The 21,613-nt window shown below is 43.2% G+C and overlaps 1 protein-coding gene across 1 annotated transcript in view; it reads left to right on the forward strand.

Annotated features, from left to right (window-relative positions):
• The first annotated feature begins 681 nt into the window (after positions 1-681).
• LOXHD1 (lipoxygenase homology PLAT domains 1) overlaps positions 682-21,613 on the forward strand; it is a 165,223-nt gene continuing 144,291 nt past the window's right edge. The window contains exon 1 of the mRNA XM_030258491.4: positions 682-975. Within this exon, the coding sequence (XP_030114351.4) occupies positions 936-975 (40 nt within the window). The 5' untranslated portion in view covers positions 682-935. The remainder of the gene's footprint in view (positions 976-21,613) is intronic.

Here is a 21,613-nt window from a genome sequence, read left to right on the forward strand (position 1 = left end):
TTCCTTGGTGGCCAGATATTCACAAGAGCAGCTCTGTAAATATGCAGTGTTTTAATTACAGTGAAAACTATTTGTTCTACAATAGGAAGTGCAGCTGGTGAGTTGTGACCTGAGGAAGAGCAGCAGATGGTGTCCTCAACACAGGGTTTCTTCATCACATTTTCCTAAGAATTCCTGCACTGACCTGATTTTCTTCCTAAAGCAAAACAGCAATGACCTGCCCTTCGGTCAAATGTACAAGCTGGCCACTGTGTACAGCTCTTCCCAGTCATCCTTTGCTCCTATTCCCAAGTAGAAAATGCTTGGGAAAGAGGGAGGGAATTTGTGCTGAGGTTTGCATCGCTGAAAAACACAAAAATATTGTAAGGTCCATTTATCTTCATGACTGAATATCCTTAATTAAATAGGATAGACTCCATCAGACAAACCCAGTCTGTTACTTGAGAAGGGGATTTGACCCTTCTTTGATGTTGAAAGTCAGAAACTGCAGGTTTTCTCCACCTTTGTACGAGAGGATAAAATGGATCTACTCTGTATTGTATGGAGAAAGTCAAAATGAATTTAATGGGAGAAAGGAGCTCTTGGGTAAAGCTGCAATGGCTGAATTAGTGGACAATTATTCTTCTTCCCATTATTATAATCACAAACATAAAACAAACAAACAAACAATAATAATTTATTATCATGTCCTTACCATCTCTCAGAGGTCAATTGATCCTTGCTGGCTTTATATGTTTTTAAAGCCCTCATTAACTCAGTCAGGGCTCCCAGCTGACTTTGGCATATAAATACCCTGACTCCCTTCCTGGCTGAACTCCTCTGCTGAAGGCACCTGACACCTCAGGAAGAACTTTTTCATCTCTCAGGTGGCTTCATTTAGGAATCTGCACCCAGGAGCTGAAGCAGGGAACTGGCTCAGCAGTTCCAGAACAAGAATGGACACCATGTGGTTGGAGAAGAGGCTACAGTCTTCTGGTAGGGTAGTGGTCTTCACTTTTCTGTCTTTATTACCCTCAAATCTGTAAGTACACAGACCCCTTTCCCTCCAGAAAATGAGATGAAACCCTATTCAGTTATAATGAGAGCTATAATGTGATTTTTTTTTCCCTGCTGTAATCACAGAGAAAAAAAATTACCTTCAGAGTCTTTTATCTCTATAAGGAGAGAGAGGTAAAAATATGCAGAGAAAAAGCCTTCAGGCTGAAGGGATGCAGCAAACTGCCATAATAGCTTTTGTTTACTTTGAGCCTAATACTGATATTTTGTAGACAGGTAAAAAGCTACACTGGCACCCTTTGTTGTTTTTTTTTTTGTTGTTGTTGTTTGTTTGGTTTTTTTTGGGGTTTTTTTTTGGTTGTTGTTTTGTTTTTTGGGTTTTTTTTTTCCAAAGTCTCAAAACTTATATAATTTTTATGTTATACCCTGCAGGAGAAGACAGGTGACATCAAAAATGTGCAGCTGTTTTTTAGCACAGGCAGAAGACGCCTTAAAAGCATGCATAAATTTGGGTTAAGAGCAGTGGAGTGCTCTGTTCACTCCCTGCCAGAGCTTCACTCTCAAAGGAGCTGAATTTACATAAGTTAATAACGAGGAACTAAAAACTTAAATAATGACTTGGTAGCTTAAGATTATAATAAACTTCCCCAAATCCGTATGGTTGGGGGACATAGGTTAGACTGCTGCAGCATGAGACAGGAGGTTTATTTATATTTTTAAATGAAATAATGCAGACTTGAAGATTTGGGGAGGGGGGCAGGTGTTGTTGACAAGATGATCTTTAAAAGTCTTTTCCCACCCAAACCATTCTATGTTCTGACCCTGGCAATGAGGTTTGAGCTGTGTTGAAAATCTTGCTGGCAAAATGGTAAATGGTTAGAAGATTTTCCTGATTTATTTCTCTTTATTTGCAAATGCAGTGGTGTGAAAGTAAATCTTATCAAAAGACCAAGAGCAGCTACACTTACACAAGCTCTTTATTAATGATATATTTTAATTATTCTGCTTTGTAGCATCACATGAAAGAAATTAGGGTCTTTCAAATATAAGCATGATTTCTCTTCTATGTGTTGGAGATCATGTATGGGTGAAACTTGGAGAACTTCCCTGTTCTTTGAGCAGCTTTAACATCACCACAAAAATCCCTGGTTTGGATCCTAGAGTCTGAGGCTTAATTTTAAGCCTGTCTTGGGTGTGCTGCTGGACTGAACCCAAGCAGGGGATGGAGGATACCCAGCGAGGCATGGTCCTAATTACTGATCTCTGAGGCAGGGATTTTTCAGGTGGGTTTTAAACATCTTGGAGACTCTTCCCTGTTGTGATAAGGGATAAGGATGGGGAGGTTTGTCCTTAGCTCTGTCCAGAGCCCCTGAGGATTGCACAGGCTGCTCTTCTAGTGACACTGGTCAACACTGTTGGCCTTTGTCCAAGGAAGGTCTGAGGAAATTTTCTAAAAAACTTATTTAGGTGCATGTCGGAACTCAAAATGTCCCTCAGACATTTTCAGAGGTTCCAGGCCTTGGTCAAAAGCATTTTAGACCCTGGCAAGCAGCTGAAAACAGCTGTGATCTTGAGTTTGAACCATGGAATGAATTACCAACTTTGAAGGTGGAACAAGCGGTCACAGAGAGTTAGATGGTATAGTAAAAGTAGTCACAAATTAGAGGGAAAAATTTTTTAGTATTGTACAAGGGGGTTTTAGTACCTGTACAGGGGGGTTTTACTTTGTACAGGGGGGTCAGGAGTTCTAAGATGGAGGAAAGTGGGCCTGATCCTGTTCTTCCTCCTTCTTCTTCCTTACCTCCATGTTCTTGGTGATGTCGGCATTTTTCTATTGGTTTAGGCTGGGAACACACTGTCCAACATAGATGATAGATATTGGCACATTATTGTAAATATAGTACACGTAGTTTCTGGTATATAATGTTTGTACCATCCCACTGAGAGGCAGAGCCCCACACACTGCCCTGCAGGACAGACCTGCAGCAGGGCAGCAGAACATGTTAGAGATAAGCAAGAATAAACAACCTTGAAAACAGCACAGATGAATTATGGCTTCTTCTTTGGCAACGGGGCAGAAAGACAGAGACTTTCTACAATCTCGGAATCACCAATACCCACAGATTCTGACAGGTGCATTTATTTAGCCCTGGTGAAAATAGCACAAAATATGTCTCAAGATAGGACAGTAAGAGTTGGGAAATTTGGCCTTGCACAATTTATTTGTGAAGGGAATAAAAAGAAATTTCATGAGTGCCTTTCCCTACAAAGATCTGAATGGGAATTAGCTATCAAGTACATATGCCTCCTAGGTTTTAGACAGACAGTAAAAACATTTTTCTCTACATGTCCTCTTGTAAAGGTGCCTTTTATATATGGGCGTTAATTTGTTTGTTTTGCTTGGGGTTTTATGTTTGGTTTTGGTTTTTTGGTTGGTTGGTTTTTGGTTTTCTCTGTGTCAGGTTATTTCATCTGCTTTATATTGTGTGTCTGCTTTGATATTTCATGTCTGTCCTTCATGTGCTGTGGCCCACTGCAAAGACAGTATTAGCTGGGCTGGATTACTTTTCTCCTTTCTATTTGTTCTAGTGCTTCAGATACTTGTTTACTGTCTGTGTACGCATATATATTTGCACATTATACCAGCTCTCCTTGCTCCTGCCATGGTGTCCTTTCCCCTTAGCAAAGGGAATCACCCTCCTCCTAGTTTTGGAGTTCAGCTGTGTAGAATCACAATGATCACTTTGGATGGATATTGAGGGTTGGTCTTGAAACAGCAATTTCAGAAATCTAATTTGAAAACTAATGGAGTGGAAAAAAAAATCTTCACCGGTTTGCTTCATGGTGGCTCTGTGCCTGGTGCTACAACACATAGGAATGGGGAGGAGCTTGCTCTGGGGGAAAAGAGATTGAGCAGTCACTTGTCACTCTCCACAACTCCCTGACAGGAGGGAACAGGGACAGGAGGAGAGGGAATGGCCTCAGATTGCACCAGGGGAAGTCTAGATTGGATATTATGAAAATTTTGCTCACAGAAAGGGTTGTTAAGTATTGGAACTGATGGTCCAGGGCAGTGGTGGAGTCCTCATCCCTGAAGGGATCCAAAGGCCAAGTGTGGCTGTGGCACTTGGGGACATGGGTCAGTGGTGGGCTTGGCAATGCTGGGGGAATGGTTGAACTCAATGATTGTGGAGGGCTTTTTCCAGCCTGAATGATTCTGTGATTTCTGCATTTGTGCTTTAGTGGGTAAAGTATTCCAGGGTTGGTGCAAATCCTTCTCAGGAGTGAAAACCTTCTGGTTGCATTGGGGTTTGAGTTAGCTGGTTTTGGCTCTTGGTCTACATTTTACAAAATGAAAAAAAAAAAGAAATCCCTCTGCTGATCTGTCATACATGCAGTGACATAAAAAGCATGTCTAAAAGTGTGAAAGCAAGTTAACCACCAACTCCTACTGCAGTGGGAACTGTACCTGTGGAAAAAAAGTGTTCAAACAATAATGGTGAAAGGCTTGGAAATATCCCTGAAAACAGCAAAGTCAAACATCTGGGTTCACATCAGCATAGTCTCTGTGCCAAAGCCTGCCTGGGCACCCAAAACAAGTCTGGCTTCAATTGGGCACATGCCAATGCAAAAGATGTTGTTGGAAGCTGAAGCCAGAGATAATTGCTGGGGAGGTGGTAAACCTTTATTGTAAGTGTGCTGAATTCTCCAGTGTTAGAAGTCTTGTTTCTAAAACCCCAACATTCACCTACAGGTATCAGTGTTGCCATCCAGTCTCACCAATCTCAGGATGATCAGCAGGACCTGGAATCAGCAGACTAAAATACAGCTGTTTACCATGGGAAGTGTCAGTGTGAGTAGGTGTTAAACTTGGTTTGCCCTTCACCTGGGCTGTAACAGAATTTATTGGTGGTTTTGCAGGAGGGGGCCAGGCAGGTTTTGTCTTGAAATGTTGAAACACTGACACAGGTTGCCCAAAGAAGCTGCCCATTCCTGGGAGTGTCCAAAGTCAGGTTGGACAGGGTTTGGATCAACCTGGGATAGTGGAAGGTAGGTGTCTCTGCCCATGGCCCATGTTCCCACCCAAACCATCCTGGGATTTCGTGTCCTGAGGGTTTGCTTCTTACCCACTATCACAGGAGGGAGAGCATTGTGCAGCTGTGCTGGAGTCACCTATGGAAAAATAACACAGAGGGAGCTGGGGAAAGGAGCTTAAGGGTACCTAGGGAGGGAGCTGGTGTTGTGCATTTAGGGGAGCTTTATTTGCATCTGCACAGCTACTTACAGCCATATTCAGATAAGGTGTAGGAAGCAGTGAGTCCTGCTGGAAATAACTAGATCAAGTCTGACAGCCTGAGAGTAAATCCATGGCACGGACAGATAAGCAGTGTTGCTGTTTCTTGGGTTAGGTCCAGATCCCTGTAACTCTGACAGCTTTTCTATTTTTTATGTCAGCTTAATAGAAAGTTTTGTATTTATTTACTGTTATCTGGGCAAGTTCAGCTGCAGTTATTTTACTTTTATCCTTTCCCAGACACACATACATACACTTGCATTCTTGTTCTTAGCAACTTGTAACAACATGTCTAATCCCTTTTGGCAGAAATCTTTTAAACTAATTCTCTTAGCAAAAAAAAAAAAAAAAAAAAAAAAAAGGTGGTGATAATTTTATGCTGATAGAAGAAAAGAGGTGAACAAATATCTGAAAGAAGAAAGTTTGGCCAGAAGTTGGTTTTCAGTATCTCTTTCAAGTAGTTTGTGTGCTGTAAAGCCCTAAAAACCTCTTTAAGATAAGGAGCATCGGGTGGCTGAGGATGGTATGATGAAAGATAGACAATGCTACCAGGGTGACTCAGAGATTTGGTGTAAATTAAAAGAGAAATGAACCCATTCAGCCTCTCTGTGTTTAAGCAGACTCACAGGTACCACTTGAAATCATACTGGAGTTTGGATTGGGCTTGTAGGATTCATAGCATTTCCAGTCTGTAAAAGAAGTGCAGAAGTGGTTTTTTGTTTCCTTCCTAACATCAGGTCCTGGAAATTCTGCCTTGTTTTAAGCTTTCTGGGAATTATTAGTGTTAGAAAAGGTAAAAAACTAAGAGAACACAATGTTTGCAGAAGATTGCAAAACTTTATTGCGGTTTTTTTGTTTGCTTGTTTAGGGTTTGTGTGTGTGTGTGGTTTTTATTGTTGTTGTTGGGATCTTTAGGATTGTTTTCTTATTTTTACATTTTATAAGTTTTATTTTGAAAGGAAATAAAGCCCAAGCAGCTCTGCCCCTGTTCTCAGCTCTCCATCTTCTCTGATGCCTAAAGTGTAAGATTTGCAGCTGTGGTTCATCGATGGCTGGTGCATTTTGCTCAACACCCAAAACTTTGGGGTTCTAGTGCATGCTGCTGCTGCTGACTCAATGATTGCTGAAGTGGGACATGTGATGGTGTCAGGAGGTGTCCCCAGCTTTGCTGTGCTGACCTGGTGGCCTTGCTCCTGCCCTTTTCCTATTAGTTCTGTGTTCCTCTTGACTAACACAGATCCTTTGAGGTGAGGACCTTTCCTCTCAGTGTGGTTTCTGCACTGTTCAGCAGAGCAGAGACCCAGCCCCAGCTGGGAGCACTAATGCCACTCCAGACTAACCATGAAATTACAAATAAAGGCAATTTTCCCCCTATTATCCTGGAAGTGTGGATTCTCTGGTTGGGGCTACACTGTTAACGACCATCTTAAAATCTAAAACAACATTTGCAGCATGGAAAGTATTTAAGGTGTGGACCACAGATGTGTCTGGGCATTGCTGCCAGGAAGTTTCTGTCCATGCAGCTACTCCATCACATGGGAGAGAAGGGTTGGGGCAGCCAGGGAGGCTGAGGACTATTTTGGCAAGTTTTGAGGAGGCTGTGGGCACATGGGATAGGAAATCAATATAACCGTTTCAGAGGTAATTTGGCAGCATCTGAAGAGCTGAGTGTTTGAGCCCTTCTGCGGTTATTGAATTAGATCTTTCTCTTTAAGTGAGCAGGGCAAGGATGACTTACAGGATTGGGAAATTTTCTGCAAGTTTCTGTGGATTCAACAGCATGCTGAGGACCACAGGCCTTAATTATTGCTGCTCCTCTGTTCTCCAATGCATGGATCTGATAGAGGAATTGGAGAGGTTTGTCCACAAAAGCTGTGGCTGCCCCTGGATCCCTGGCAATGCCCAGGGCCAGGTTGGACAGGGCTTGGAACAGCCTGGAATAGTGAAATGTGTTCTTCCCCACACAAGTTGGATGAGCTTTAAGGTGCCTCCCAACCCAAACTGTTCCAGGATTCTGTGACATCTCTTCAAAGTTTAACTCTATTGAATCTGGAGGACACTCATCAGGGTTTGCATATTTACTGCCATTACATCAGTTCTGGGTCTGAACTCTGAAAGCACTTATTCCTGCTGTCAAATACCAACAGTGACTGTGGCTTCTCTTGGCAGAACTAAATTCTCATTGGGATCACACTGTTTAATGGCTGTACTCGATGATCTTGCAGACTTTTCCAAACTTAACGACTCTACGATTCCATGTTTGCATTAAATATTCAATGTACTTGGATTCAGAAGACTGTGAAAAGGTTAAAAATTTAAAAAAAAAAATTAAATGGTATTCTTTAGTTGTATAACTTTTAAGTAAACAGAGCTGTAGAAACATCTGCAGCTTTGGTTTTAATTTAATGTATAATAGCTTACATCATAATAAATTATGTTGTGTGATTTGGATGTAATTTTGAATTTGTCAGGAAGCTTGCAGCCAAATTTTTATAGTTAATAGTAGTTCTGCAATCAACTTCACTGTGTGTCAAATCAGAGGAGACATTATTGAATTTTAAAAGGCTAAATTACTGTGTTGTTGGTATTAAATCTTAATGCCGTTTCAGAGAACAGGAACACTTTCCCTTGGAGATATGTGCAGGATAGGGTTTTTCTTTCTGGATGGAGAAATCAAACATGGTTTCAATGAAATTGCTTGAATTTCAATATTAAAGGGTTTAGATACATCCAAAAGTAATTTCAAACCTAAAGGAAAGAATATGTTCCCCAGATCAGATAGACTGTTGGAGTACAGTCCTTTTTATGAATTAGGAGAACTTAGTGGTGCACTGTAAGGATGGTAATTAGAGAAATTAATGTACTGAGGTGGCTTATCATTTAGAGGAGGGAAAAAATACATTTGCATTTCTTTAGGGATGGCTAAGGAAGGGGAGCTACCCTGAACTTGCCTGCTTTGAGGCAGTCTTGCTTCCCTGACTGCTGCTTGGTCCCTGGAAAGGAAAGGCTGTGACAGACCAAAGTGAAGAAGGTCGACCCTTGTGCCAAGGAACCAGGGGGGAGATGAGACACATTTGCTCTTATTTCTGATCCAGTTTGTTAAATCAGCTTGGGCAAGTGGCTGTCATAAATCCACTATCTCCACCCAGCTCAAGCCCTTTTCACCCTTTTCAATGAGTGGAAATGCTTTTGGGCTGGGCTACTTTCTGTTGGGTTGGTTTGTCTTTAAGTTCTATGGGATGCTTGAAGAAAACAAGAGCTCTTCTGGAGCTTTCTCTTCTCCCAGCAGGATCACCCCCAGCTTTCTGTCTCCAGAACAGAAGTGCTCCAGCCCTTGGGGCATTTTTGTGGCTTCCTCTGTCATGTTCATATGCTCCAGTAAGTTCATGTCATTCCCATGCTGAGGGTCCACAGAGCTGGATGCCCTATTTGTGTAAGGGCATGCTTATGATTTCCAGTAGCAAACTGCTGCCTGGGAGGTTTTTCTTTTTCTCCTCTGTAACTTTTATCTATCTGCATAGTCCCCAGCCCAACAAAGCTTCTCACGTTCAGGAGAGCACTGGCCTTTGGCATCCCTGCTCTGCTGGGAGAGCTTTCCCATCTCCCTTGGGCAGTGCATAACAGCAATAGATATAATAGACTCATTTGGATAATTTAGTACTTGCTTAGTGTATCTGGTTTCTCTGCTGGCACTCTGATGTCATGCTTGACTTCCCCACCTCTCAGATAATAAATTAAAGAGGTTTCACCTTGTTGGCAGCGCTGGCTTTGGGCCCATTATCTTTCCTGACATTGTGTACTCGAGAAATTAAATTACCTGGTTTCCTGGCTATCTCCCTAATGAATGCCATTAATTAATATGCTTTTCAAAGGAGGAGGTGTATTTATTCTTAATTTAAGGGAGAATCTCTTTCCTGGCCAGCCTGTGAGCAGAGTGCTCAGTTGGGAGCAGGTCAGTCAATTTGCAGGAGACTTGCCCACATGGGTGCTTGGGTGCTTCCTAAACATGCCCTTTGGCTCATAAGTTGTTTTACAGTGTTGTGGTTTTTTTTGTTTTGTTTTGGTGTTGTTGTTGTTTTTGTTTGTTTGTTTATTTGGGTTTTTTGGTTTTTTTTTTTTTTGCTTTTTTTTTGCTGAAAGATCTAGTCCCAAGAGCATGCAGGTTAATGAAAAGAATGATTAACTCTGCAGGTGTAGCAAAGATGCACTGATCATGACACAGTGAGAAGATGGATGGAAATGCAGCCTAGTCCATTGCTAGGAATTACCAGGAAAGTGTGAACCTGAGACCCTCTCTCCTAATTTTCCCTTCAAATCTCCTTTCCCCAGTGGAAGTGGCAGCCCTACATATAGATGGATAAGGGGCTGTTAGCCCAAGCTTGGCAGAGGTGTGAAAAGCAAACAGCTTGGAGTTCAAGGGTGGCTTTGATCATTCTTCTGGATGGAGCAAAATGATCTGAACTAACGAGGAAGAAGATCAGGACTGGCGCAGTAGGTGCTGGGATGGATGCAGTGTCCATATGTATTTGCCTAAGAGAGAACTGGAGTGAGGAGGAAGTTGGGGGATGTTGGGCTGGAATGGTGCTTGGCCTCCAGCACAGACAGTAGTTTTGACAGGATGGTAAGGGTGAAATTTCCCCCTTTGGAGCTTTCCCAGTGCCTTGGCAAGGGAAAAGTTGAGAAGGACCTGGTGCTGCACCTGGTTCCTTGGGCTGTGGTGGGTGAGAGCTGTGTAGGAGCAGGCAGAGATGGGCCAGGGCTCTGCAGGGAGGAGCAACCCCCCAAGTGCAGGCAGCAGGGACACGCTGCATGTCCCTGGGAGAGAAGCAGAGTCCTTGGGATTGCTGGACCTGCTCCCAGTCACATGATGCTTCAGCATGATTATTCCCAGTGATGTCAGTGGTCCAATTCATGCTTCAAATCTCACCATGGTCAATACCTCACAAAACAGAGCTCTTGGGGTTCTTTACCCCTACTGCAGTGCCTGGATATAGCTGCTTTGCTCCTGGCATCCCTGCCACTTCTGCTGCTACCTCTCATTGAGATGTGTGGCGCTCCTTGTGGGGAAAGATCAGTGTCCTTTTAAACATTTAAAGCTGATGTGAGTCATGGTCTTCTCAGGAAACAGTGGATTGTGTAGTCTTCTGGCAGAACAGCCACATCAGAAAGTTTTAGCAGGCAAGGATGTAGGTTTTTCCCCTCTGGGGGAAACTGAAAATAACCCTATGCAAGACAGTGGAGGCTCACGGGTGGGATGCTTAAGTACTTGGTACAGAAGGTGCTCAGAATAACTCTTCCCATGTTTGGTGGCTGGGATAACCTATATTATCATCAGAAGGAAAAGATGAATTGCCATCTTGGGGCTCAGTCTCCCATTCTCTTGGACCCAGCATGAGTGGAATGTCAGTCTTTAAGGAAAAACTCTCTTCAGTAGGAAGCCAGGTGCAATACCAGTAATTGTAGCTAATGCTTTAGCTAGAGCTGCCTGCACAGCTGGTTTAAATAATGTCCTTTAAGCTGTTTAGCTGATACTTTTGTCCCTCATGCACTGGAGTTTTACCTGTGCACACATGAAATTCCTGATCTTCTTATTAAAAAAAAAAAAAAAACCAACCAAACAACATCTCTTTCACCAGACTTGCTCTTTTGAGGGTTCAGGATCACACTAACTGCATTAAAATGCTTTTTTTCCAGACTTGTGTCTTCTAAAATAATTTAAGATTGTGAATAAAAATTAGTGGATTACTGCATGTATAACTTGCCAGCTGTGGCCAACATGAGCAGATCCTGCATTTCTGAAAGAAGCCTTCAAACTGAAGGAACAGCAGCTCCAGGGAAAAGCAGATGAGGGCATCATACTCCTTGTTTCTATTGGAAGTCTCATCAGAGAAAAGACCTGTGGGAAATCATAAAATTGTATGGAATAATTTGGGTTGGGAGGGACCATAAAGCTGATCCCATTCAGCTGGAAGTCAGGGACACCTGCCACTATCCCAGGTTGCTCCAAGACATGGCCAACCTGGCCTGGGATGCTTCCAGGGATGGGGCAGCCACAGTAAGGAATTTCTTTCTAATACCCAATCTAAATCCAATCTAAACCTATCCTTGTTCAGTCTGTGGAGGCTACATTGAGCTCTGTGCTCCTGCAGCTGCTCTGGCACCTGGAGATGGACAGGTAACATCTATTGCCTGTGTGGCTCTGTCTTGGGAGGTGCAGGGGAGATCCAGGTGCTGCCCAAGGTACCAGTGGGGTCTGTGTTGTGATGTCTGTTTGTTCAGGTGGTGGGAGACTGTTCTGTGCTGTGGCGGAGTCAAACAAACACCTATGGTGAAGTGGATTTAAGATCCTAACTTCAATCACCTGTTCTTGAAAGATATGGTGCACATATATATGCGGCTTTTTTTCTTGTGCAAAATCTGTTAAGAGCCTTCATGGCCTTATTGCTGTTTTCAAGGCTTTTTCTTACAATCTTGAGTGAAGCAGTTTCCCTAATCCAGAGCTGGAGGTGGCTGTGGTAGTTGCTGGCTTGAGGGTTTTGAAGACTCCCTGCATTTAAGCATTTCCCTGCAGATGGATGCTTGTGGTTCCCGAGGACCGGGGGCTGCTGCTCTCTGTGGGATGCTTAACACCTTGCTGCGTTTTGCCAGGAAATATTTCTCTAAGCTAAACCCCGTTCTACCAGCAGAGGCCGATATGCCCACGTGCTTGGAAGCAGCGAGCTCACACCAAAACCCACGGACGTACTAAAATATTTCCAGCCTGCCTGAGATGGTCTCTGTACCCCAGCATCCCCCAAACTGCCTCTCTCTGTACCTCTGCATCCCACAGACCAGATTCCCATGCGGGTTTCTTTATTTGAGTCAAAAACCACAAAAACAACAAAAAAAAGGGAAAGGTAGAGAGTAGCCAGGTGGGGTCAAAGAAAAAGCCAAGCTGAGGGTAGGTGCTGGGAGGTTTGATTAAATCTGCCATGACTGTGCTTCAACACTGGCCAGCAGCTCCCATAGCATCTCCTCTGCCTAGCCTGGGGCAACCTCCTGCATCACTCATGGGTGTGGCAGAGAAATGAAATGTCTCAACTAAAGGAATCCTTTGGTATTTATTTTAATGGTGGCAAAAAAATTCATTTTCCAAAGGAGGTGGACTCTGAGAGTATATATAAAATAAGTATGTGGTTTGCTGGGCTGCAGGGAGTACTTTCAAGAAACTATGCACAGATGGGGTTAGAGCCTGCTTTATAATACCAAGAATATGCACAGAAAAGAAAAAAATAAATTGAAGCTGTGTGCCTGGTGTTTCAGATGCCCTGGCAGAGAATCAAGTGCTTCAAACTCACCCAAAGCTCTTGTAACTGGAGGTCAAAGTTGCCTTTTTTATTCACATTATACCTCAACCTGAATCTCCCACAGGACCCACAGGGGAAGCAAATTAAAACAGCTGGTTCATAAAATATCTGGGAAAGTGCTTTGCCTGTAGTTGACCTAAGTCTTGCTGTCTGCCCCATGCAGCTGCTTTCTTTGCCTTCATCTCCATGGGCTGTGTTGGTCAAAAAGGAAGCACTTAAAACATTGGCCATACATGCAGACACTGACTCCATCTATCTATCTATCTATCTATCTATCTATCTATCTATCTATCTATCTATCTATCTATCTATCTATCTATCTATCTATCTATCTATCTATCTATCTATCTATCTATCTATCTATCTATCTATCTATCTATCTATCTACCTATCTACCTATCTAGCTATCTAGCTATCTAGCTATCTATTTTGCCAATTTATTTATTTAAATTCCACCCCCCACCAGACTGTGCAAGAAAAATGAGAAAACAATCTTCCCTAGACAAAACTGCAGAGCAGCATGTATTGAAAAATAACTTCTGAAATGGGAGACTTCCCTGCATCTGCCTTCAGAAGGAGGGTGGAACAAATGTTTCTAAGGTTTCTTTGGGATGTGTCAGCTGTGTTGCATGGCACATGGGTACTATCATCTGGATTTTATTGTAATCAGTGCAAAACAGGAGTAACAGAGAAGAGAATGAGTTAAAGAAAGGGTGTGTTGATGCATTACTTAATATTTAGGTAGCAATTTTTGTTATTAATCATATAATTACCTAATAACGGGTAACTCCAGGTTTAGAACTGGACAGGTTTCCACACCTTAGGAAAAAATGTTTACAGGTGAGTCAGGACCTCAAAAAGACAAATTTTGACCTCTTTTTCTCTACCAAATCTGTTGCAGCATTTTTGAGAGAAAGAGGGCATGAATTGTGAAAGTTGAGCTACTCCAGGCTAGGCCTCAGATTGAGGCCTGGTGGGGCCTTCAGGCCTCTGACGCAGTTAGAAATTCAGAGTTGTGGCGCAGATAGAAAATAGTCTTAAGGTACTGTGGGGACCACGGGGTGTGAACTAGTATAGGTTTTATGGTGTACAGTGTAGGCCGTTTTAAGGAAAAGGTAAACAATGTTAGCCTACCAATCAGAGTGTCTTTGTTTCTGTAAACTATGTAGAAGCATATATAAACTACCGCCTGATTTTGAATAAAGGGAGAACGTTGCATTAATCATATTGATTGGATGTGCGTTTGTCTTGTCCAGTTTCCCGTTTTCCTGAGGTTCCCTGGCTTTACAAATCTGTTATAATTCAAGAAGTCTCCCTGGAACATGATGCTGTGCTGGGTTCTGGCCTGCATCCTTTTGGGAAGGAGGATTTGGGAGAATCTCTTGCTGAATGTGGAGTTTAAATATAAACCCATATAAATATTTTTGACAGTTGTAACTAATGGTTCTCACTGATAGCTTGCTTGCTTTTCTGGTAGATTGTTATGCACCAATAAATCCTATTGTTCTTCTCCCAGCTGTTATTCACAAAAAGTACAAAGGCAAGATGGAGCATTCTTGGCACATTTCTTTTTAATTAAAATGAAATGACAGACAAAGGAAGAGTGTGGAGCAAAGTTGGATCAAGACATGGTAAGGGTCTCTTCTCCGCCATCACTTCAGCTTGTTTGATAAGAGGGGATTTATCTCTGGCTTTCACCTAAAGTCCTACTCTGCACCAGGACAAAATGAGGTGTGAGGCTGGAGTTATCTCAGAGGGATGGTTGTCCCTGGGACAACTGTCTGGGTACTCTAGGGTGCTTTTAGTGCCTCAGATCCTTCTTCATGAGGCATTAATTACAATATTTCTGCAAAGCAGTAGGGCTTTGTCCCTCTCTGGGGCTGCACCAGCCTTAGGTTCCTCCCAGAGGTGCCAAGAGCATCCTAAATCTGAATCTCCCAGTGCAGGAGAAGAAAAAGGCATTTCTCCTACTTCAACAGCTCTGCTGTCAAAGGCAGGTAGTTTCCTTCTTTCTTGGTGAGGTTGGTTTAACACTGGCACAGGGTGCCCAGAGCAGCTGTGGCTGCCCTGTCCCTGGCAGTTATCTAAGGCCAGGTTGGACAGGGCTTGGAGCAACCTGGGATAGTGGAAGGTGTCTCTGCCCATGGCAGGGGGTGGGACCGGATGAGGTTTAAATGTCCCTTACAAACCCTTCTGTGACACTCTGCTGTCAACATTTTACTGCATAGAGCTGGAGTTGTTCGGAGCAGCAGCTCCTAGGGACTCAATGTGATGAAGTGTTTACCTACTGAAAACATAACAAAGATATGAGCCTTGCTTTTCTCAGGGATTACATGTTTGTTTTTTTTTTTTCTGAAGGCGTGTTTTTATTCTGTACTGTTAACTTTTTAATATTTCTTCTTGCTAGAGAAGGCTGGCTTTTCCACATCCAAAATGTAAATCCATCTCCCAAATTTCAGCTGAAATATTTATGCCTGCAATTTCTGCTATGTGCTGATGGCTGTCCCAGAGAAGGGAAAGGTTACAGCTAGGAATACACTGAGCTGCAAAGCACGTGTCTGGAAAAATGTGCTGCATCATCAAATATCTCTGCAGGATCCCTGGGATCCTTGGGACTAGCACCATCCACGTGCCTGGATGGTGCCTTTGGAGCAGTGTGCCCTTGGTGCCTGCTGAGATAGTTGTTCCATGCCTGCTCTCAGAAGTGACATGCGGAGATGCACTATCTGCCTTTCTGCTGCTTCCCAGAAAATAAGGACCTGGAAATAATCAGGGTATTTCAGGCACAATGCAGCTCTTGTGGTGATGATATCCTGGGAGTTTGGCAAGTTGGAGCTGTATTATAAGGGACAACAATGATTATTTTATTTTCTTTACGGTTTTAAGAGCCTGGAAAAGTCATTCTCATGTGTCATCCTGAACCTGTGCTTTAACCTACTTGGAAGCTCTCCCTGAATAATCCACTTTATGACCCTTAATAGAAAGAATTTCACTCAGGAAACAGAGACCATTAAAAATACAGTGCTCTCTAAAATATTATCCACTTTAAATTGTTGGAGACTGATGCCAAAGAACTGCTAAGGAGTGGGGAACAGACCCACACCAACCCTGCAGCCTCTAGGCCTGGTACTCTCCACCCACTTCTTCCCAGGGCAGTGCCACTGCCACCCTGTGTGGGCTGCACATCCTGCCATCAAAACATCTGTTCCTTGTGCTCCTGATAATCCAACCTTCCTGCCATCCTCTCCTTCAAGCTGGGTTACACAAGCCCCCAGCTTCATCATGTTTAAAAGTTTTAAATTATGTACATGAAAGACCCATCGTGGATGAAACCTCTGACTTACCGATAGTATCTCATTAACCTGGGCAGCACACCATCAAGCAAATCACATTTAATTTATCACTTGTGGAAGCTGAGGGCTGAGTTATCCTACAGAGAGAGTAGGTGGTGCAGGAGGTTCTGCATCATCATCATCCTACAGCCCTACCATAAATCCAAGCTCTTCCATTACTGGGATTTAAAGACAGGCTGCCCTGCTTGCTTTATGTACACTCCATCTCCACTGGAGAAATTCTGTATGTTTTTTTCTAGACCACAGCTTTTTTATTAAACTTAATTTTCTGTGATAAAGCCCATAACAGCACCTTTGAAGAAAAAAAGAAGATACTATTTTTCTTCTTTTCTGTTCTCATTCTGTCAGACTTGAAATCATAGCTCCTGAGATTGGATCAATCTCATGGTGTTTGTCCTTCCCTTATCTGCCATGAGAGCCTGCTGGAACCCAAAGCACAAGTGGGGTGGTGGGCACAGTTTATGCTGCAGTGCTGTGCTGTTGCATCATTTATTTTCTCTGTCCCCCTCTTATCTGTCCTCAATATTTGCCCCTGGAAGCAGTTAGATGGGCATATTTGTGCTTGTGCTGAGTTATTAATCCAAGTTTTTCTTCTATTTGGTTGGCAGTTATCTGGGCCGCTTGTATACAACACACTCAGTGGCTCCTTCTGACTGTTGTCTTTATTCATTATCAGTTTTTGGAGGTTCTGGTGGTAGGTACAGCACAGTAACAAGCTGGAGGAACCGGTTGCAGGAGTAAATTGTTGCTGCCATGACATCTCAAGGGAGAGGTTCTGGGAATGTTTGTCTTTTCTGGTCACTGGCCTGGATGGTCAAAAGGAAAAAAAGTCCATGTAAAGTTGAGACCACTGTTATCAGTAAGGTGATCCTGACACCATGAATAATGGAGGGGAAATACAGTCTAGTGAGATATGGTTGCTTGGTGGGTCTCCTTTTTCACCTGCCCATCTGTCTTATAACCACATGACTGGGCAGCACTAAGTAATTTTTCATAAGGTTTCTGAAGCTGATACATGCCATGAGGAGGAGAAATGTCTTTGTTTTCCCTTGCCTGGGCTGGCATATGAAGGACAAGAAGTGACTTGACCATGTGCCCTCATCTGACCAATTTTCCAGGGAGTTACAACCTTGATTGGCACATCCTGATACCCTAGACCCAGATGGTCAGCTGACCCTAAGAAGAGGCTGAGACTGCTCTGAAAAAAGAGGAGAAAGTTCTCAGCACACACCAATGAATAAATAATAGTAAGGAAAAGGAGAGAAACCCCAAAGAAAAGGAGAGGCAGAAGAGAAAGGAAAGGGCCTCACTCAGGGAGGTGAAGGAAGGCAGGAAGAGGCAGAAAGAGAAGGGGCTTAGGAAGGGACTCTGGGACATATCTGCACTGAACCAGTGGGGAGGAAGGACATTGTGGAACAAGGGCAGCCCAGACTCAGGCAGGGAGAGGAGAACTGAAGGACTTTGACAGCTGGAAGGGTGGCAGAAGATTAAGGCAATCCCAGAGCACTGTTAAAAGGGTTGGGGTGAAAAACAATGACATGAAAGAAAAGACTGAAAAGAACAAAAGAGAAGAAGAGGAGGAAGAAGAAGAGGAGGCAATGGAAGAGGCAGCTGAGGAAGACGGAGAAGATAAAAGCCAGGAGAAAAAAAGCAAGAAGAAATCAAAGTCTGAGGATTCAGAGATTGATGGCGAAGTGAAGAAAAAGAAAAAGAAAAAAACCAAAAGAAGAGAGTATAGCAGTGAGGAGGAAGATGACTATGAGCGCAAAAAGAAAAAGAAGAAAAAAGGCAAAAAAAGCAAAGACAAGAAAAAGAAGGGTGACAAGTCCAAGAAGGGAAAGATAGATGAGAATTTTTTGGAGATGTATGAAAAGGAGCTTCGAGACTATCATTCAGACTCCTCCAATGCCACAGAAGATGAATACAACAAAAAAAAAGGTCAGCTCCATCTTTCCCCATTTCCCCTCTTGAGTAGTCACTGTTGACCCTGCAAATGCCTTTGCTGGGGTCCTTGCTGGGGTACAGGCACTGGTTTTGTTATTCCTATATGGGTCATATTTTTGTTAAATAAGTATGTTAACCATTTGAGGTGTCACTGACAGACTGTGTCCGTGTGAACTTTTCTGTTTAGCTTTGCCGTGTGTGTGGTACTGCTGTAATTACATTCTCCTAATTAATATTTGCATTATGGGTCTGTGCAGAAGCTGCAATCAGCAGGCTCCCCCTGTGTAAGCAGGATCCATGGCAGAGGTGCATGGTCCCGATCAAGCAGTAGCAGCAGGAATATGCTGGGGATTTCAGCAACCAGAGGGGTGGAACACTTAGGATTGATGTAGAAGCAGGAGGTCCAGCACATGAGACCTCTGTCTGCTTTAAAGTAACCAAATCGGCTGGGGAAATATCAATATTAGGCTCTAAACCTTAGAATTGTGTTGTTACAATGAACTGTCCACTTGTTTCACAAGCAGACTGTACTTCAGTCCAATGCATGGTGAGCTGTGCCCAAAGGTGCATCAGAGAAGGTTTGGATTGGACTTTAGTAAAAATTTCTTCATGGAAAGGCTTATGAAGCCTGGCACAGAGTGCCAAGGGCAGTGATGCAGTCTCCAATCCATGGAAGGATTTAAAAGCCATATGAATGTGTCACTTGCAGACATGGGTCAGCAGTGGCATTGGCAGTACTAGGGTATGGTTAGACTAGATAGTCTTGGAGGGCTTTTCCAGCCTAAAAGATTCTGTGATTCTGTGACTTAAGGCTACAGGTGACTCAGTTTCAGGAGAGGACCATGGTGTAGCTCCATGATTAAAAGAAAAAGCCTTGACAGGTAGGAGGACACTCCCAAACACAGCAAGGTTATCCCCTTGTCAGGGAGGTGGGCAGCAAAGAGGTCATGGATGCTGAGGGCTGGTACCAGCAACCGGATCTGGGCGTGCCTGGGACAAGACACTTCACCTCTCATCACTGTTGTTTTCCCATCAGTTAACGAGAGTCATAACGTGTTGTGTGTGGCAGCTGGGAGAACTGGGTGTGCCTGAGGAGTAGTAAAGCACTTCACACTGCTCGCATGTGGCCCTTGGTTAACTACACCTGGGGGTTTCTGTCGTGGTGCCAAATGGCTGGGACAAGAAAAATTGTTCCATACCTCTGAGAAGAAGAGGCAAAAAATTGTTCCGTTCTTCTGGTGCAGAGAAGTGAGTCCCTCACAGATATGCTGTATTTAGGCCATGCACAAAACCTGCTCCATTTGTGATGGCCCCTGACGGTTAGGGAGGCTGTCCCATCTCGTACTACATTTTTTATATGGCTGAGCAATAATAATTTGCACTTTTCAAAGACAGAAGCTACAGCAAACATTTGTAAGAATTTCTCCATGGTCTTCTGATATTAGATATTGGGAAGGAATTCTTGGCTCTGAGGGCAGGTGAGGCCCTGGCACAGGTTGCCCAGAGAAGCTGTGGCTGCCCCATCCCTGGAAATATCCAAGGCTGGGTTGGACAGGGTTTCAGCTATTCCCTTTACTGCGCATCATACTGCTGTTCTTACTTATTTGAATTTTAAAAGGCAAATTTATTTTGAATAAATTTGAATTTGTGTGACTTTTTTGGAGGCTGCTGCCTCTTTTCTCCCAAAGGACCATTGAGTGAAATGGCTGCTGCTGGTCAGGCTCTGGAGAACTGTGTGACCTCTGCAAAAACCTCCCAGAAGCTTTGAAGATGTCAGCTGCCTTTGGTGCTGGCAAATATTCAGTAGAGACATATTTCAGTCCACAAGCTGTGATTCCTTTTGCTGTAAAAAATAAAAGAGAGATGTTATAAATGTTTTATAAGCAGGGAGTTAATGCTGCCTCTGTTATCTAAGGTCCTCTTTATCTTATTGTATTAGCAAACAAGAGAAGGGATCCCCCCATCAAGTTCAATCGATGACTGAAGAACAAGGCAAATCCAGATCCTGGGGACAGAACAACAAAATATATCAAGTGACTGAGTGATAGGGTATCTGAGAAAATTAAAGCAGAGATAGCAGGTGTTTTTAGCTAAATTGCAGCTGCTATCCATTCCTGTGTATGGGGATCATGGTGTTAATGAGATTGGTTATTTATTAATAAGTGTTTGCAAAGTTATTTCTACAGTAAAGTAAGGAAAGCTACAGGGAGACCTTACTGTGGCTTTTCAATGTTTACAGGGGACTTAAAAGAACGATGTAGAGAGGCTTTTTACCAAGGGCTGTAGTCACATGATGAGGGAGAATGGTTTTAAACTTAGAGGGTAGGTTTGACTGAACATAAGGCAGAAATTATTCCCTGTCAGTGTGGTCAGGCCCTGACACTTGTTTTCCAGAGCAGCTGTGGCTGCCCCTGGATCCCTGGCAGTGTCCAAGGCCAGGCTGGACAGGGCTTGGAGCACCCTGGCATAGTGGAAGGTGTGCCTGCCCATGGCAGGGGTGGAACTGGATGAGCTTTAATGTCCCTTCCAACTCAAACCATTCTATGGTCTTGAGCTGCCAATAACAGTGCAAATGGCCCGTTGTGTAAAAAACATTTAATCAGAGGAATCAATGGCTTTAAAGAGCAGTAGGTATCCAGAGAGTGTTAACACAGCTCCTGGGTTGCCCAAACCATCATAAAAGCTTCTACAGTTGACAGATGCCTGAGGTTCAGGTCACTTTCAGAGACAAGCTCTTTAGAGGAATTTACCTCTTTTTTTTTTCCAAACATTTCTCTTGATATCTCAGATCTTGTGTGTGATAGGGAAGAGTGAGACTGGCATGATTATTTATCCTCCCATGCAATTTTGTGGCCACAGAATTTTGAAGGAGGGGAACAAATATATCTGTTTTCTGGGTGACTACGGCCAAAGGTATGGATATCTCTGTGTTGGTAGGAAGAAAGAAAATGTTTCTCTTTCCAAATGTGCTTTCATGCCAATAAATGTGTCTTCCCTCTTGCTGAATCAGTAGCTGCCACTTTGGTGAGTCCAGACCCAGATATGCACGGGGTGTGACAGATGGTGGAAAGCTCCTTCCTGTCCCATGTCACAGCAAAATGCTGATGTCTCAGGAGAACTTCAAGCTTCCCTTTTTAATGTGGTAAAATTCCTTATTTTTCTTTTCATTCTTCCTTTTAATTTTCCCTACCAAATTTCAGATACAGATATTATGGATATTATTATGCATACTATCAGTAAGGGGTGGAACTGCCATCCCTTGAAGCATTCAAATAAACATGTGGATATGGCACTTGGGAACATTGGCTGCTGGTGGGCTTGGCAGTGTCAGGGGATTGTTTGACTCAATGATCTTAGAAGGCTTTTCTAACCTGAGGACCTCTGTGATTCTCTGCTGCTTTGTCCTTCTTGCGCAATGGGTAAAGCTGGACTTCAGTGATCTTAGCAGTGTGAAAATCATAACATGAAGAAAGCTATTTTAAAAATGCATGTTTTTGTTAACATGTTGCCTACAATGGTGATGGAAGGGGGATACACTGTTGATTTGTAAATAGATATGCAAGCTGCTCATCACTTCCTTTGATGTGTGCCATTGGATTTATCATGTTATATTTATCACACTGTGGCCGTGATCATCTTCCTTCAGTGACTGCTGCAAAGGGTTACACAGGACAAGCTGA

Source organism: Taeniopygia guttata, chromosome Z (assembly GCF_048771995.1).
Source record: "Taeniopygia guttata chromosome Z, bTaeGut7.mat, whole genome shotgun sequence".
In the NCBI taxonomy this organism is placed as follows: domain Eukaryota; kingdom Metazoa; phylum Chordata; class Aves; order Passeriformes; family Estrildidae; genus Taeniopygia; species Taeniopygia guttata.